The 17,077-nt window shown below is 23.1% G+C and overlaps 6 protein-coding genes across 6 annotated transcripts; 1 reads left to right on the top strand and 5 right to left on the bottom strand.

The window, feature by feature from the left end:
* Nucleotides 1-2,313: 2,313 nt before the first annotated feature.
* Nucleotides 2,314-3,312, bottom strand: DICPUDRAFT_156246 (uncharacterized protein; the record flags this gene model as incomplete). Its single annotated transcript, XM_003291576.1, has 2 exons — nucleotides 2,314-2,436; nucleotides 2,515-3,312. 2 exons carry the CDS (start codon nucleotides 3,310-3,312, stop codon nucleotides 2,314-2,316), a joined length of 921 nt encoding a protein of 306 aa, XP_003291624.1.
* A 1,116-nt stretch (nucleotides 3,313-4,428) lies between these two features.
* DICPUDRAFT_57459 (uncharacterized protein) lies at nucleotides 4,429-5,271 on the bottom strand. Its single transcript, XM_003291575.1, has 2 exons — nucleotides 4,783-5,271; nucleotides 4,429-4,718 (listed from the first exon to the last, which is right to left on the bottom strand). The coding sequence occupies exons 1-2, from the start codon at nucleotides 5,236-5,238 to the stop codon at nucleotides 4,527-4,529; spliced, it is 648 nt and encodes a 215-aa protein (XP_003291623.1). The 5' UTR covers nucleotides 5,239-5,271; the 3' UTR covers nucleotides 4,429-4,526.
* A 659-nt stretch (nucleotides 5,272-5,930) lies between these two features.
* DICPUDRAFT_49939 (uncharacterized protein) lies at nucleotides 5,931-8,148 on the bottom strand. The gene is made up of 2 exons (XM_003291574.1): nucleotides 7,177-8,148; nucleotides 5,931-7,098 (listed from the first exon to the last, which is right to left on the bottom strand). Exons 1-2 carry the CDS (start codon nucleotides 7,514-7,516, stop codon nucleotides 5,963-5,965), a joined length of 1,476 nt encoding a protein of 491 aa, XP_003291622.1. The 5' UTR covers nucleotides 7,517-8,148; the 3' UTR covers nucleotides 5,931-5,962.
* A 410-nt stretch (nucleotides 8,149-8,558) lies between these two features.
* On the bottom strand, nucleotides 8,559-11,413 carry DICPUDRAFT_82285 (uncharacterized protein; the record flags this gene model as incomplete). The annotated part of the gene is made up of 2 exons (XM_003291573.1): nucleotides 8,559-10,894; nucleotides 10,981-11,413. The coding sequence occupies 2 exons, from the start codon at nucleotides 11,411-11,413 to the stop codon at nucleotides 8,559-8,561; spliced, it is 2,769 nt and encodes a 922-aa protein (XP_003291621.1).
* A 359-nt stretch (nucleotides 11,414-11,772) lies between these two features.
* DICPUDRAFT_39284 (uncharacterized protein) lies at nucleotides 11,773-12,969 on the bottom strand (the record flags this gene model as incomplete). The annotated part of the gene is made up of 1 exon (XM_003291572.1): nucleotides 11,773-12,969. The coding sequence occupies one exon, from the start codon at nucleotides 12,967-12,969 to the stop codon at nucleotides 11,773-11,775; it is 1,197 nt and encodes a 398-aa protein (XP_003291620.1).
* A 191-nt stretch (nucleotides 12,970-13,160) lies between these two features.
* DICPUDRAFT_82283 (uncharacterized protein) lies at nucleotides 13,161-16,481 on the top strand (the record flags this gene model as incomplete). Its single annotated transcript, XM_003291582.1, has 1 exon — nucleotides 13,161-16,481. The coding sequence occupies one exon, from the start codon at nucleotides 13,161-13,163 to the stop codon at nucleotides 16,479-16,481; it is 3,321 nt and encodes a 1,106-aa protein (XP_003291630.1).
* Between the last annotated feature and the right edge of the window lie 596 nt (nucleotides 16,482-17,077).

Here is a 17,077-nt window from a genome sequence, read left to right as displayed (position 1 = left end):
GTTAATTTTGGGGGGGGGGGGAAGGGGGTTTTTGGGGGATTTTTAATTATTTAAATAACACCAAATTTTTTTTTTTTAAATTAAAAAAAAAATTTTTCAAAATTTAAAGAGTGGGAGAAGTTTTTGGAAAAAAAAAGGAAAAAAAAACCAAGGGTTTTTAAAAGGACAAAAAAAATATAATTTTTTCCCCTTTTTTTTCCTTTATAAAATTTAAAATAAAAAAATAAATAACCCATTTTTTTTCCAATTTTTTTTTTTTAAATTTTTTAAAAATTTTAAAAGCCTTTCCCCCCTTTTTTATTTTTTTTTTCCTCTTTCCGAAATTTTTTTAATTTAAATTCAAATAATTCAGATAATATTATTTTATATTCAATCATTAATAAATTTTCAATTTTTTAAATATTAATAAAATATGAATTTACTTTTTTTATTAAACTATAATAATAATAATAATAAATGCAGATTATAAAGATGTACTTCTCAGAAGAACAAGCAAAAAATAGTAAATATATTTTAAAGAAAATGAATTTTTATTATTTACTAAAATTTTTATTTAATTTTAGTAATACAATAATTTTAGAAAATGAAGATATTCATTAAGAACTTTAAGAAAGTCTAGACTCAATAATATTTTCATGGAATATTCAAGGTTTTAAAGGTCCAGCCATACATGGAACATCAAAATTTCAAATATTAAAAGATATTGTAGCTTTAATAATATCAACAACTGGTAATTTTTTTATTTTTTTAGATGATTTTTAATATTACATTAAATTATTAGAATTTTTATTGTTAGTTTTTTGGTGTGTTTTTATACTGCCAGAATTTTTTATTTTTTTTTAAGAACATTCTGGTATTAGTTTACCACACTGCTTATAAGTTAGGGCATTGTAGCGCCAATTAGTGTGTGTTTCTGAAAACCTGCTTGTAAGAAGATCAAATCGGAATAGAGGAGCTGTAATCAATTCATTCTACAATTAGGCTAAAATGAGAAGATATTCAAAGCAAATACTTTAAAATAATCAGCAAATCCTTTGTTAATTTAAAAAAAATCAACAAGATCCAATGCGAGAAAACTACGACACAGGGAAAAAAAAAAAAAAAAAAAAAAAAAAAAAAAAAATCACACGGAAGATTAGGCATGAAAATTAAAAGTTGTATTCCGAGCGGGAATCGAACCCACGGCCCTTACCGTGTAAAGGTAATGTGATAACCAACTACACCATCGAAACTACTTATATGATTTTATTGGTTAAGTTGCCGAGTCCCATTCTAATTTTAAAGGGATAGTCGACAGGCTAGAGAAGTTTAGCAAGATACATGTATGGAATTCAGATATATTTAGAGTGAAAATACCGATTCACCTGGAAAGCTACAGAACTCTATCGATGAACTTCAAATAAAAATTAAATAACAAAAATTACCCAACAAAAATTAAATAACTAAAATTAAATGATCAAAATAAAATTACTAAAAATTCTTTTAAAAATAAATTAATAAAAGTTGTGTTAACCTTTGCACCATTCTTCTTGAAGGGGTAAGTCTAAAATTCGTGGTTAGCAATTAATACAAAAATAAGTTGCCGATTACAAAAATTAAATAACTAAAATCAAATAACCAAAAAAAAAAATTAAAAAAAAATAAATAAAAATCGTGTTAACCTTTGCGCCATTTTGAAGGGTTAGTAACAAAATTCGTGGTTGGCAATTAAATATAATTTATAAACAAATTTTTTTATTTTAGAATTACAAAAACTAAAACTAAAAATAATCATTCTGAGATTCGGTGAATGACCTAAACCAAAAGACCTTTTTAGAAAATAACCTGAGTTGAACAAAGTGGTGCTCGTTGTGAAATGATTACGAGGGTTTAAATGAAAAATAAGATTTGAAACAAGAGCATCTTGAAACCGAATTTAATAAATTAGAACTAAACAAAATAATTATTAAAATAAAATATTAGTTACTTTTACACCCAAATATAATAATAATAAGGATAAATATAGTACAGTTAGTTGTATTTATAGTTACCTGAATAATTTTTCCTACCGAGATACTGGAACATTTAGAAAATTTTTTTGCTTTTTTTTACTTTTTTCTTTAAATTTGAATTGATGTGGTGCGTAATTTTTTAATAAAGATTTAAATGAAGATTTGATTATTTCTTGGATGATACATAACTTGTTAACTGTTTTCAACTTTATCAAAATCATAAATTGAAACATTGGAAGAAGAAACTGAGCTATCAATTTCATCGCAACATATTTCAATATGAATTAATATCCATATAGTCAACAAAGTTTGGATCAGATATCTAATAGGAACCAAGATATAATTTAACATCTTCTAAATCTTCTTCATCATCATATGGTTCATGGTCTTGGTCCTTCCAACCAACATATACATTATTTGGTACCCCTTCAACATTATTTCCCCTCTACATTTAATTAAATAGTAATAATATTAATATATGTTTTATTTATGATGTTTAAATATGAATATATAAATTACTTACATTTATAATATTGAATCTTTCTTTGCATTCTGGGCAAATATTGCAATGTTTGGACCATTTTAATATACATTCAAAACAATATTTATGACCGCAACCTAAGAATGAGACATCTATTGTCTTCATTTGGGAATAACATATTGTACATTCGTTATCCCTTTCTTTTTCTAAATGTTCACTTTCTAGAACCTTGACTTTAATTGATTCTTCTTGACCATCTTTATTATTTAATCTCTCCAATAATTTTTTATTTTCAAATGAGAGTTGAGATAATACTTGTTCGTTGGATGCAAGGATTATTTCAAGTTTTTGGATATGATCGTTTTGACAATTTACCAAACGATCTTTTTCTAATAATTGTTCTTCCATTTGAACTGATTTGCCAATTTGAAAATCCAATTTAGCTTGGAGTGAATTTCTTTCTTGGACTAAATTATTTTGATTACAATCATAACTTCTAAATGATTGTTGGTTTAATAAACTTCTTAATTGATTAATTTCATTTGATTGAAGTCCCAATAAGTTTATTAATTTTTCACTCTCAATTTTATTTTTTTGTTCAATGGCTGCTTGTTGTTGAGATTGGATTGAAAGTTGGTCTTGGTTAATTTTTTTCTCTAATTCTAATTTATAAATTTCATATTTTAAATTTGATATTTGAAATCTATAATTTTTTTCTTTATCGGTGATGTCTTGTTGTTGATGTAATTTTTCAATTTTGGCTAAACATATATAAATGAAACCAAATGAAAAACCAATGATTGCAAGTAAAAAGAAAATAATATAAAATGAAAAATCCATTTTTGAATTAAACTATTAATTAAAAATGGTTGATGTGAATAGTGATTTTGTAATATTGAAAATTATTTTATAAAAATATAAAAATTATTGATGATATTATTATTGTATATAATATTATATTAAATAAATAAATGTATATAATGTGAATATTATTAAAATAATAAAGAAAAAAAAAAAAAAAAGTAAAATTTCTTTCGACATTCATTAAAAAAAAAAAAGAAAATTAAAAAATTAAAAAATTAAAAAATTAAAAATTAAAATATAAAAATTTAAAAAAAATAAAAAAAAAAATGAAAATTACCACAAAAAGAAATTAATCTATAATGATTATAAAAAATAAATGGGGGTTATAACCACACAGTTTTTATTATTTGAAATGAAACAGCGTTGATTATGATAATGAAAAAATTGTATTTAAAAAAATTTATTAACAATAGTTTTCAATTTATATTGAACTTCACTATTATTAAAGTTGTGATAGATTTATATTACCACTATAATTTCTAAATATTTGTTATGAGAATTTTTTTTAGTTTTTAAAGAAAGATATAATAATAACTTTTAATTTTATTTTATTTTTTAAAATTTATTTATTATTTATTTATTTTTTTATATTATATTGTATATTAACCCTCTTCGATTATAAGTAGACAAATTCTAAATAAAATAGGAAATACCATTTTCCCAAACCGATAGGCCAATGGGAAAGTTACCGAACTTTATTGATGAAATACAAATAATGTATAAATAAAAATTTAATATCTAAAATTTAATTAAACTACATTTTCATAACACATAATATAATTATTTATTAGTTATTTTTTTATACTTTTTTATACTTTTATATATACTTAATCATTTATAGGTTGTTTATTTGTTATACTTTGTTTTACTTAAATATATTTTTTTAATCATTTCTTTTTTTTTTTTATTTTTTTTTTAAATTTTGATTTATTTATTTATTAATTTATTTTTGAATAAACTTGGAAATGATTCACTAAATTGGTTTTTTGAATAAATTAGTTCCAGATGATCCAAAAAACGATAAACGATAACGATAATTTTTAATCACTACTAAATTAGTAGTACTAAATAATAAAAAAAGTTTTTAGATTTAAGCATTTTAAATAATAATATTAATAATATAGATAATAATAATAATATTTTTATTTAATTTATAATTATTTTAATAATATTAATAGTTCATCAATAAATTAAGCAGTTTCTTTTAAAATTTTGAAATCAAAATTAGTTTTACCATTTTGGGTAACATCCATATTGGTTGGGAAACCTTCGGTTTTTCTATAATTTAAGATACCAGTGCTTGGGTCATATTGGAAGTAAACACTACCATTGGCAACAGTAGCACCTGGCCAAGCAGTTTGGGCAACAATGATTTGACAGACCTAGTTAAATTAAATTGTGTTATTATTTTTAATTATTTTAATTAAAAAAAAAAAGACTACTTACAATTTCGGCATTTGGTGGATTAAGTTTTGGAATTGGGCATTGAACATAATCGTCACCATTTAAACAGGTTACTGCTGAAACTTGATATGGAATAATGGTAAATTTGTATGTACCTGCTGGTGATGAAACTAAATCACCACTGGCAATTAATTTTACATCAATAGCATAACCAAATTCATTACCTAAAACTTGGAATTTAGAGAGACCATTAAGACTGCTTAAATCGTTGTGGGTACCTGATTTTAATTCTTCATGAGCTCCTGGTTCTGGGTTATAAACATCATTATGTTGATAGGCATTAACCCAAACATTGGTGCCAATAATACATGATAAAAATTTATCATTATATTGATCATTTGGTTCAAAAGCAACAGAATCTCCTTCAGTGTATTCAACACCAGTACCGGTACAGTTTTTAGCAGTGAAAAATTTAACTTTATTTGATTCTACTGACATTTTTTATTATAATAATATTTATATGATTTATTTATACTTTTGGAAAATGAAAATAATATATTTTTTTTTTTCTATTTATATTTTTTTTTTTATTATTAAAAAAATTTTTAAAACAAAATATATTTCAAATGATTTGTATTATAAAAAAACGTTACTAAAATTTCAAAGAATTACAAAATTAATTTTAAAAAAATGATTTTTTAATATTAAAATCTAATGAGTGGTTTGATTTATTGGGGTAAAAAAAAAAAAATTTTACCATCCATCCAATTTTTTTTAATAAATATTACAAATTTGTTTTTTTCAACCATGATCATGTTGAAAAAAAAAGTAAAATGGATTAAAATTGTTTTTTAAAGCAAAATTTAGTTTACACAAACAAAATTTACCCCATTAATTTTTTAATATTTCCCAATTAAAATTAATAATGATGATATTTTTTTTTTAAAAAAAAAACACCCCAGATATTAATAAAAGAATGATTTTGATTGGTGGTAAATTTTTTTAAGAAACTTTTTTTTTTTTTTTTTTTGTGAATAATAATTTATTAATTAGAAATAAATAAATATGATGCACACGGACACCAGTGACCTTTTTTTTTTTTGAAAATTCTAAAATATAGTTTTATTATTAATTCTTTATAATGATTAAAATCTTTTTTTTTTTTTTTTTTATTTTTTTTTTTATTTTTTATTTAATTATTATTACTATTGTTAATAGTATTTTAAATAATATATTTTGATAAATCTGTTTTTAATAATAAATCTGAAAGTTTTTTTCTAACATCTTCTACACCAATTGTGACAGTTTGATCTTTATAGAGATGACAGTTAAAGCTGATATCCTCAATGATACGTTCAATAATACCGTGTAAACGACGAGCACCTAAATTTTGAATTTGAGCATTGGATTCAAAAGTGATTTTAGCAACTTCTCTAAGAGCTTCTTCAGTGAATTGTAAATCGATATTTTCAGTTTTCATAAGAGCTTGTTGTTGTTTAATTTGATTATTTCTTGGTTCTGTTAAAATTCTGTAAAAGTCCTCTTCTTCTAATGGTTTGAGTTCGACTCTGATTGGAAGACGACCTTGAAGTTCGCTAATAAGATCTGATGGTTTACTATTATGGAAAGCACCTGAGGCAATAAATAAAATTTTTGAAGTATCTACCATACCATATTTAGTGCTTACATTGCAACCTTCGATGATTGGGAGTAAATCTCTTTGAACACCATCACTGCTTGCATCACCACCATTCTTATAGTTCTCACGGGGAGTACAAATCTTATCGATTTCATCCAAGAAAACAATACCATTTTGTTCGACTGATTGAATTGCTAATTTAGTAACATCTTGAGATACGGTATATTTTTCACGATAGGTTTTTTCGAGAATGGCTCTTGCTTCAGAGACTGTAACTTTTCTTTTCTTTGAATTCTTTTCACTAGCTGCACCTGGTACCAACAAACGGATAAATGGACTCTCATCATCTAATTGAATTGATGATGAGTGTTGTTTATCAAAACTGTTTGGTACATCGATCTCAACCATAATAGTTTCTATTGATTTATTTCTATAAAGTTTTGTTAACTCTTCAATTGAACCATTTGAACCATTTGGACCGAGAATATTTGTAATAATTTCTTTTTCAACATCTGCTTCAATGTTTGCTTTATGGGATTCAGCAATTTTAGATTTAATATTTGAAATTGCAACATCAATAAGATCTTTAATAATTGTATCTACATCTGGACCATGATATCCAACTTCAGTATATTTGGTTGCTTCAACTTTAATAAATGGTGCATTAACAATTGCTGCTAAACGTCTTGCAATTTCAGTTTTACCTACACCAGTTGGACCTATTTTAAAAAAATAAAAAAATTAATATTAATTTATACTAATTTATTTAAATTATTATTTAATTATTTATTATTTACCTATCATTAAAATATTTTTTGGTGAGACATCAGCTCTGATTGATGGGTCTACACGCTTTCTTCTCCAACGAAGACGAAGTGCAGAGGATACTGATTTTTTGGCATTGGCTTGACCAATAATATATTCATCTAATTTATTTAAAATTTGGTTTGGATTTAAATTATCTTCACCTAAAATTTCTTCTTCTGTTAAAGTGGTTTTAATTTTTGGTTCGCTTGGTGTTGGATTTTGTTGGGATCTTTTTATAAGTTGAGCAAAAGTTTCTAAATCAGATGATGAAAATGATATACCATTATTATTTAAAGTATTGTTATTATTGTCATTTGTTTTATTTTGCATTTGAATAATTTCTTTAATATATGGTTCAATAAATGGGTAATCTTTGATTAAGAGTTAACAGTTGTATGTGAATTGGTTTTTTTGGAATTAATTTACTTGGGTCTGGTTTATTTGATGAAACCGGTTCCTTTAAGGTTGAGGATTTTGTATTCCTTTGTTTGCCGGTTGTGGATGTTGATTTTGGTTTTTTTCTTTGTCCCTTTTGGTCTCCCCCCCTTTTTACCTTTTTTTCCATTTTCTTGCTTTGGTCCCCCAGTTGCTAATTTTGATTCTTTTTTCTCTTCTCTTTCAACTAATTCTGCTTCCATAACAATATTTTGATCATTTTTATCATTCTATCGTTCTGGTCTATTTCACTTTTAATTTTGTTTACAAAACCATCTAAATTGAACCCATCATTATCTTTATCATCTATTATATTACAAAAATTTCTCCAAAAAAAATTTTTATTATTATTATTATTATTTACTAAGCCATTTAAATTTTTTTTTTTAAAATTTTTTAAAATATTATTAAATCTATATAATTTTGAATTTACCATTATTTTAAAAATATTTTCAAATTTATTTATTTATTTATTTTTTATTTAAAACTATTTTTTTGTGTATCTAAAAAAAAAAAAAAAAACAAACAGGGTAGGTGGGAATGTTTTAAATTTTGAAAAATAAAAAAAAAAAATGGAAAAAAAAAAAATAAATAAAAAAATAAAAAAAAAAAAATAAAAAAATAAATTAAAAACGAAAAAAAAAAATAAAAAAAAAAAAAAAGAAAAAAAGAAAATATAGAATTTTTGTGGGATAATTATAAATCAAATTTAATGAAATTAAATTTTTAAGCTGCCAATATAAAACATAATTAAAACAATAAAAAAATAAATACAAATAATAAGAAAAAAGATTAATAAATCATATAAAAAAGTATAAATTAAAAATTTAATGCGTTATTAAAAATAAAATAAATAAAAATAAAAATAAAAATAAACATATCTACTATTTTATAATTTATAATTTATAATTTTATAGTTTTTTTTTTTTTTTTTAATTTATAACTTTATAGTTTTATTTGGCTTTTGTTGTTGCTGAACTATATTTTTTCTTTTTTTGGTGGGATTATTATTACCCCAGAATGAGTCATCTTTGCTTGAAGTTGTATTACTACTAGTGTTACCAAAAATATTTAAATTGCTTTTATTGTTACTGTTACTACTATTTCCAAAATTAAAACTAAATTTAGTTGGTTGTACATTATTTATTTTATTATTTGTTGCTGGTTTATTATTGGATTTATTATTAATTTTTTCTAATTTATCGTTTTCTTTAATGATTGAAAAAATATTAAATGAGTTTTCGTTACTTTTTATTTCTGGTTCTATTGTTGTTGGTTGTTGTTTTATAAATAATGATCTCCATGATGTTGAAACTTTGATACTATCCTTTTTAACTTTTGTTGCATTTGGGTTTTGAAGCTGTTGTTTCTTTGGTGATTTGGATTTTATATTTTCTTCTTTTTCACCTTCATTTTCGCTATCACCTTCACCTTCACTTTCGTTTTCACTTTCACCTTCATTTTCACTTTCGCTTTCGCTTTCACTTTCATTTTCATTTTCATTTTCATTTTCATTTTCATTTTCATTTTCATTTTCATTTTCATTTTCATTTTCATTTTCATTTTCATTTTCATTTTCGCTGTCACTTTTTTCTTTTTCTTTGATTTCAGTATCACTATCTGATGATGAAGAGTCACCGCTGTTATCTAATTTAATTTCTTTTTCTTCATTATCTATGTCCATTTTACTTTCTTTATTTTCATTTTCTGATGATGAAGAGTCACTATCTGAATCTGATTTACTTTCTTCTTCACTCTCACTTTCTGATGACGATGAATCACTGCTATTTTCTTCCTTATCACTTTCCTTGGCTTCTATTTTGCTATCATTTTCTTCTTTTTCTTCTTTTTCTTCTTTTTCACTTTCTGATGATGAATCACTACTGTTTTCTTTTTGGTTAGTTTCTATTATTGTTTCATTTTCATCTTTTTCACTTTCACTGCTACTGCTATCACTTTCTTTTTCACTATCACTATCATTATCGCTTTCACTGCTACTGCTGTCACTATTACTGCTTTCACTGCTACTGTTGCTTTCTTCCTTTTCACTTTCTGATGACTCGCTACTACTACTTTCACTTTCTTCTTTTTCAACATATTCTAAACTTTCGCAATTTAATAAATTTGGATCATATCTTTGAACTTTTTTCCATACAATTGATCTTTTAACAAGCTTGGGTTTATTTTCCATACTGGTATCATTTGAAACATAACTATTTTTACTGTCATTATTATTATTACTATTATCTTCGTCATCGTCAGAATCAAATCTAACGACATCTTCTTTACTGTATGAATATGAAACTTGAGTAACTTTAGCTTGCTCCATTCTTCTTTTTCTAAAAGCCTCTTGTCTTTTTCTTTCACCTTCTTCTGCTGATTGTTTTTTAATTTCATAATCTATAACCTTTTCTTCATATGGCTTTCTATTTTCAAAATTATCATATTTTTCACCTTGATCATTATATTCTTGATTGTTATAATTATTACCATCTTCTTCACCATAATAACCTTCATCACCACCTTCATAATACTCATCTTGATTATAATTTTCTTCATTATTGTTATAGTTGTTTTTATTATTATAGTTATTATTATTATTATAATCATTATTATTATTATTGTTGTTGTTATTATTATAACTATTATTGTTATTGTTATTATTGTTATTGTTATTTTTATTATTATTAAAATGTGAACTGTCATAAAAATCACTTTCATAATAGCCACCATAACCACTAAACTTATTATTACTATTATTGCTATTACTATTATTACTATTGTTATTGTTATTATAATTATTATAGTTGTTATTGTTGTAGTTATTAGAGTAGTTTTCATTTTCTAACATTTCTTCATCATCAAATGAAACAGTTGATTCTTTATTATTACTATTATTTGTATCTTCATTATCTAACAAATTATTTAAAAATTGATAATCTCTATCATAAATTTGATGTCTAGTTGAAGATTTTGGTTCTCTGCCAAATTCTGGATGTTCTTTTTTATATTCTAAATATCTTTCATACATTGCAAACATTGATTTTTTTTCTAATCTTAATCTTTTCTTCCATTTTGTAATATCTTCTTGTTTTTTCTTTTCAAATTCTTCTTCTTCTAAAAGACGTTGCTCTTCTAGTTTCTTTAATTTTTCTTCTTCTAATTTTTCCTCTTTTAATTGTTGTTCTTTTAATTTATCTAAATAATTTGGTTTTGCTTTTTGAATGATTAAATTTGAACCTTTCCATTTAGTTTTATTTAAATTGCTTACAGCTAAATAAATAAAAAAAAATAAAAATTAAATTAGTATTATTGATTATTGATTATTAATTTTTATTATTTTATAATAAATTAAATACCTTTATGAAATGAATCTAATGATGGAAAATAACAATTTATATATGCAAAACCTTTATACTGATTTGAAACTATATCGTTTATAAATTCTAGTGATTCTACTTTGATATCTTTAACGAATGATACAAATAAATAATTGATTTCTTCTAATTTAATATTTTGATTTAAGCCGCCAACATAGAGTCTGAGAGTTTGTGGATACTTTGATTCTTCAAGTTTACGCAATCTTTCTTTTTCTAATTGTTTTTCTTTTTCTAATTTTTCTTTCTCTTCCTGTTCTTTACGTGCATCTTCTTCTACTTTTAATTGTTCTTCAACTAATTTTTGTGCTTCCTCTTCTTCTTTTTTCTTTTCCAACTCTTCTTTTTCTTTTTGTAAACCTTCATAGTAAAAGTCCATCATACCACCAAATCTAAATGCGAAATCATCTGCCATTTTATTGATAGTTTTAAAATATTTATTTATTTTTAAAAATAAATAAACAACAAATATAAACAATAACAATTAAAAAATAAAAGGAATTTATAATTTGAATAAAAAAAAAAAAAAAAAAAAAAAAATGAAAAAATAGTTTTTCGTTTTTTTTAAAAAAAAAAAAAATTAAAAAATTAAAAAAGGAAATAAAAAAAATAAAGAAAAAAAAAAGATGATAATAATATAATATAAAATATAAAATATATAAAATAATATTTTTAATAATATGCTAATGAATAGTTAAATTCATATTAACTATTCTTTTTATTTTAAAAATTAAAAATTAAAAATTAAAAAATTAAAAAAATTAAATAAAACAACTAATCCACTAATTCGTAATGTTCGGTTGATTGTTTTTCTTTAACTGTTAAAAATAAATGAACCCTTTTGTTAAATACTTTTTCTAAATCTTTTTTAGCTTCTAAATAAATTGATTTGATTACTGATCCATCTTTACCCAAAATCAATGACTTGTGAGATGCTTTTGTAACAATAAAATCTTGATCAATTCTTAAAGCACCATCTTTTGTTGGTGTCCAACCTCTGGTACTTTGAATAACTTTATATGGAATTTCATCTTTTAGTTTTGAATAGAGTTTTTCTTTAATAATTTCGCTTGCTCTAAAAATATCAGTTTGATCAGTTTTTACCTCTTCTTCAAAGATCCATTGACCAAGTTTTGCTTTTCCAACCAAATATTCTTTTAAAGAGTCTAATTTAACATTGTTTGTCGCCGAAACTACAAATGTATCACTGAATATATTGCCTTCATTGAGCTCAGAGATAAGTTCGACCAAATCCTCCTTCTTTCTGACCAAGTCGACCTTGTTGATAACCAATATAAAATCCTTTTCGTCTTCAATTTCGCCATTTTCTATATCTTCTAATTTTGCTTTTTTTAATAATTCGATCATTTGATCTTCCAAGTGGTTGATAATGTATTTAGTATCGGGTTGGTTGTTATTGGTTGCATCGACCACCATTAAAACCAAATCTGATTCTTTAACTGTAGTCCATGCTAAATTTACAAATTCACGTACATTTGTATTCTTATTGAAATTTTTGATCATACCTGGTGTATCGTTGAATAATAGTTGTGTATCTCCTTCAGTGTATACACCCAATATTGCATCTCTGGTAGTGTGTTCAATGTGTGATACAGCACATACCTTTTCACCCACAATTGCATTTACCAAAGTTGATTTACCAGCATTGGGTGCACCAATAACTGCGATATTTAATTTCTTTGCATTCTTTCTTGGTGGTGGTACTCGAAATGATTCTGTGTTGTAAAGGTTTGGTGGAGTAATAGAATGTGTTTTTACAACACGCTTATATTTTGGTGTATGTGATCTCTCTTGTCTAAGCTCCTCTTCCTTTTGGTTGATTAATTCTAATTGATGCTGAATTGGGTCTTCAAATCCATATCTTTTTTTCATAATACTATAGCATCTTATTATATTTTTATTATTATTAAAATTATTATAATTTATTATTTTAGTAATCGATTTTATCATTTTTTTAAAATAGATTTATTTATATATATATATAGGGGGGTGTGTGATAATTATAATAATTTTTCAAAAAAATAAAAAAAAAGAAAAAAAAAGTTATAAAAGTAAAAAAAATAAAATAAAATAAAAAAATAAAAATTTCGTTTTTTTTTTTTTAAAATTAATTTTTTTTTTTTAAAATTAATTTTAATAAAATGAAATGTAATAACAATCACAATAATAATAATAATAATAATAATAATAATAACTATTACAATGATAAATTGTTTTTTAGAGTATGGAGATCAATTATTATTCGAAAAAATATTTTTTATTTTTTAAACAGTACCTCCAAAAACTGCAGCTACAATGGGACAACTAATTTCAGGGAAATGGCCCAAAATAATAATTTCGAAATGATTTTGGATAAATTAAAATCAAATCACTTTATATATTTCGATTATAGCGGTTCTAAATTATTACACAAATTATTAAACCATAATTCAAATATATACAGTAATCAAATAAATGAAATTTATAAATTATTAAATCAAAAAAATTATTTTATAACAAATCATTATTTTAATAATTTTAATAATTTTAGTTATTTAAATTTTAATAATTGTGGTTTTAATAATAATAATAATAATAATAATAATAATGATGATAACAATACCATTGTCAATAATAATAAATTAATAAACTCTAAAATAAATCAATATTATAAACTATATACTTTAATAGAAATTGAATTAAAAAAGTTAAATAATAATATTAAAAAAATTCAAAGTTTTTATAAAATAATAATAAAAAATTATAACGATTGTTTAAACAATAATAATAATTATTATTATTATAATAATAAAGATAATGATTTAGTTCAACCAAAGAAAAAAATAAAATTAAACCAAAATAATATTTTTAAAGAAAAATTAAATGAAAATGATATTAAAAATCAAATTTATTCAAACGAATTGGTACCAATATTTACAAATTTAAATTTAAATAGTTTTTTAATACCTTTAACTAACGAAAAGGTCAGTTTTTTTCAAGAGGAGTTGGGAATATACATTGGTCCAATAATGAACAATAGAAATAACAAATATTTTGGTGGCGATATTGAAATAGAATGTTTATTTAACAAAAAGGTGTTAGATGAGTGCATAGATATTTTGCTAACTGATAGAGAAAATAGTATATCATTAATAAAATACTATACAAATAATATTCAACACGCAACTATATTTATACTTTCTCAAATAAAGAGGTCTAGAGGTTTAATATATCAACCCAGTTATCTTAAATTCATAGAATACATAAAGAACAATAGAAATACATTGGATCTCGAGTCATTAGTATCTTCTGGCGAATTGTATTTAATTAGTGGGGTCAGTAATACTAAAATGTCGAGCAGAGTTCTATTCTTTGGTAACTATTACATCTACCACTGTTTATTAAAAGAAAATTTCAAACAAATCGAAGTAAACGTTTTCAATTGGATCACCGACTCGTACATAAACTTATCATTAATTTTAGGATTTTCAGTTTTCAAAAAATCAATTTCATCATTCAAATTTTTCTTGAAACTCTTTGAAAGAAAAAAAATATTTTATAATACAAACGATTATTTCGAAGATGTTGTAGAAGAAACGGAAATGGCTAATCAAAAATCAATTTTATATTTTGACAATATATTTTTAAGTAATTTAGAACCAGAAGTAATTTCATTTATTTTTAAAATTATTATAGTTTATCACAGTTCAGATTATTTAGAATGGTTGTTAAATTCAAGCACACAAACAAAAGAAAAATATCACAATTTTATAAACACCAACTTCAGTACTTTATTAGGCTACCACTTACAACAAAGAGATGATATAAACAACAAGCAGCCAAACGATGCCAATGTAAAAAAGATTTTAGTGTTATTTGAACATTTGTTTTTTAAAAATCAAAAAGTCATAGATCTAGATATACCATTAGCTCAAATTCACCAATTATTTATTCAACTCCTCAAAAAATATAATGGAGAAAATACAGTTTTCAAAGAAACACAACATTGTTTTATTATTTCACTCTATAAAAAAACCCTACATTTAGATTCAAACAACTTAATAGATATTTATAATCAACTAAATAAATTAGATAATAACAATACAATTAAACAAATAATTAATAAAACGAAATATAATGGACCCAATATTTTTATAAAAAACATTCTAAATTCAGTAATAAATAAAGATAGTAATTCAATATACAAAATAATAAATTTTCTAAATAACAACAGTAGCAGCAATAATAATAATATCAAATTTGGTTTTATAGATGACAGTTTTAATTATAAATTATTATTTAATAATTTAGTATCAATAGAAAAATTATCATTAAAAACATTTGTTAAAAAATCGGTAAAAAAAGGATTGGTTTCTAGAAATAATGCTATGCAGCTAATAGAATCAACAACAAATATAAAACTTTTAAAGAGTTTTAAAAAAAAAAATTTAATACCCATAAAGTTTCATTTAAAGGATTATTTTGAAGAGAATCAAACTGAATATAAACTCCAGCAAGATAGTTACGAACAACTTAAAACAACATTAGGCGACATTTGCAATTTCAAAAATAAATCTCAAGATTGGTACCAGTCCTTAGAATACCCTTTTACTTATCATTCTGCTCCAATTGGTCAGCTACCTGTAATTCAAATTAATGCAAAAGGGAATGAAAAAGAAAAGGAGGAAGAAATAACCTTTGAAGAGCTATTAAAAAAAGGATACGACTATTTAATAGACTATATAGAAAAGAATGGAATCAATCAAATCAAATCTATACCTAGCTTGGATCAGTTTACACTTTTAAGAAATATTTCAATAGAATGGTTCATGCGTCTATATGAGCCATTAATTAAATATTATTTCAATGATAAAACCGAATGTTTATTGATACTACTTGTCAGTCATAGAAATTTAGAAATATTTCAATTCTTGTGGGACCATCATTTAAATAGCAAAGAGAAAAAAGAGAAATTCCTCATCTACCTTTTCTTTAACGTTTTCAATTGGATCGAATCAATACCACAAACTAATCAACTCATTGAATATATTCTTAAAGAAAATCAAGGTTATATTTTAAATTTAAATTTAGATGATCAAGACATTCAAATTATTCACAAAATTGCCATTTTAAAAGCACCTCTTTCAGTATACAAATTGATTAGATCCATTTTTACCGAATTCAAATTCAAAATAGATTACGATATATTCAGATTAATCATATTTATAAAGTATTCAAATGGTCGTTCGTTTATTGACTCCTATAGTAGATACGATGTTGTGGAATATCTTTATGAAACCAACCAAATCGATAATTTAAAGGAACTTATAGGCCAAGAAAATTTAGAAAATAAAATGGTTATTCAAGACTTTAAAGATTCAGATCTAACAGATTATAACTCAAAAGAATATCCTGATGGTTTTATAGTAGTTTCTAAATCAATGTTTATTTTAATTCATACAATTATAAAATTACAACAATAAATATTAATAATAATCACTGGGAATGTGATAGAAAAAAAAAAATATTATTATTGTAAAAAAAACTATTATTTTTGTGGAGTGACACTGACTCAATTTTATTTATAAAAGAAAAAATATGATGATAGTTTTATTATAAAATTCATATGAAAAAAAATATCAACAAAAACAACCAATGATTTCGATAGTGGGCAATCTGAATAAAATCTTTTTTTTTTAAAAAAAAATTTTATTTTTTTATTATTTTTTTTATTAATTTCCATAGAGGGGTGAATCTTGGTAATATCTCTCTTTTTTTTTTGAAAAAAATTATTCCAAAAGCAATAAAAAAAAGGTTCTTTTTTTTTTTGGATAATTTTTTTGATTGTGAGTCTTGCAGAATGAAGAAAAAATATTTTTTTTTTTTTATATTTCATGAAAAACGCAATACGAAAAGTTAAATAAAAAAAAAAAAAACTAACTATTGTGGTAAAAAAAAAAAAAGTTCATTTACGTAATCCTTATTGTTATATAAATAAATAAATATAAATATATAAATATTTATAAAAACAAATATATTTCCATTAATATAGGTATTTATTATAATCCATTTATTAAAT

This window comes from Dictyostelium purpureum, assembly GCF_000190715.1.
Source record: "Dictyostelium purpureum unplaced genomic scaffold DICPUscaffold_287, whole genome shotgun sequence".
Lineage (NCBI taxonomy): Eukaryota > Evosea > Eumycetozoa > Dictyosteliales > Dictyosteliaceae > Dictyostelium > Dictyostelium purpureum.
Note: the sequence above shows the minus strand (reverse complement) of the source record. Positions and strands in the feature narration are given on the sequence as shown.

What these genes read in the sequence shown, in the direction of transcription:
- DICPUDRAFT_57459 (XM_003291575.1), bottom strand. Translation starts at nt 5,238, where the DNA reads ATGTCAGTAGAATCAAATAAAGTTAAATTTTTCACTGCTAAAAACTGT. An exon ending in ATCCACCAAATGCCGAAATT is followed by an intron (nt 4,719 to 4,782) that starts GTAAGTAGTCTT and finishes TAATTTAACTAG; the next exon opens with GTCTGTCAAATCATTGTTGC.
- DICPUDRAFT_49939 (XM_003291574.1), bottom strand. Translation starts at nt 7,516, where the DNA reads ATGCAAAATAAAACAAATGACAATAATAACAATACTTTAAATAATAAT. An exon ending in AAAAAATATTTTAATGATAG is followed by an intron (nt 7,099 to 7,176) that starts GTAAATAATAAA and finishes TTTTTAAAATAG; the next exon opens with GTCCAACTGGTGTAGGTAAA.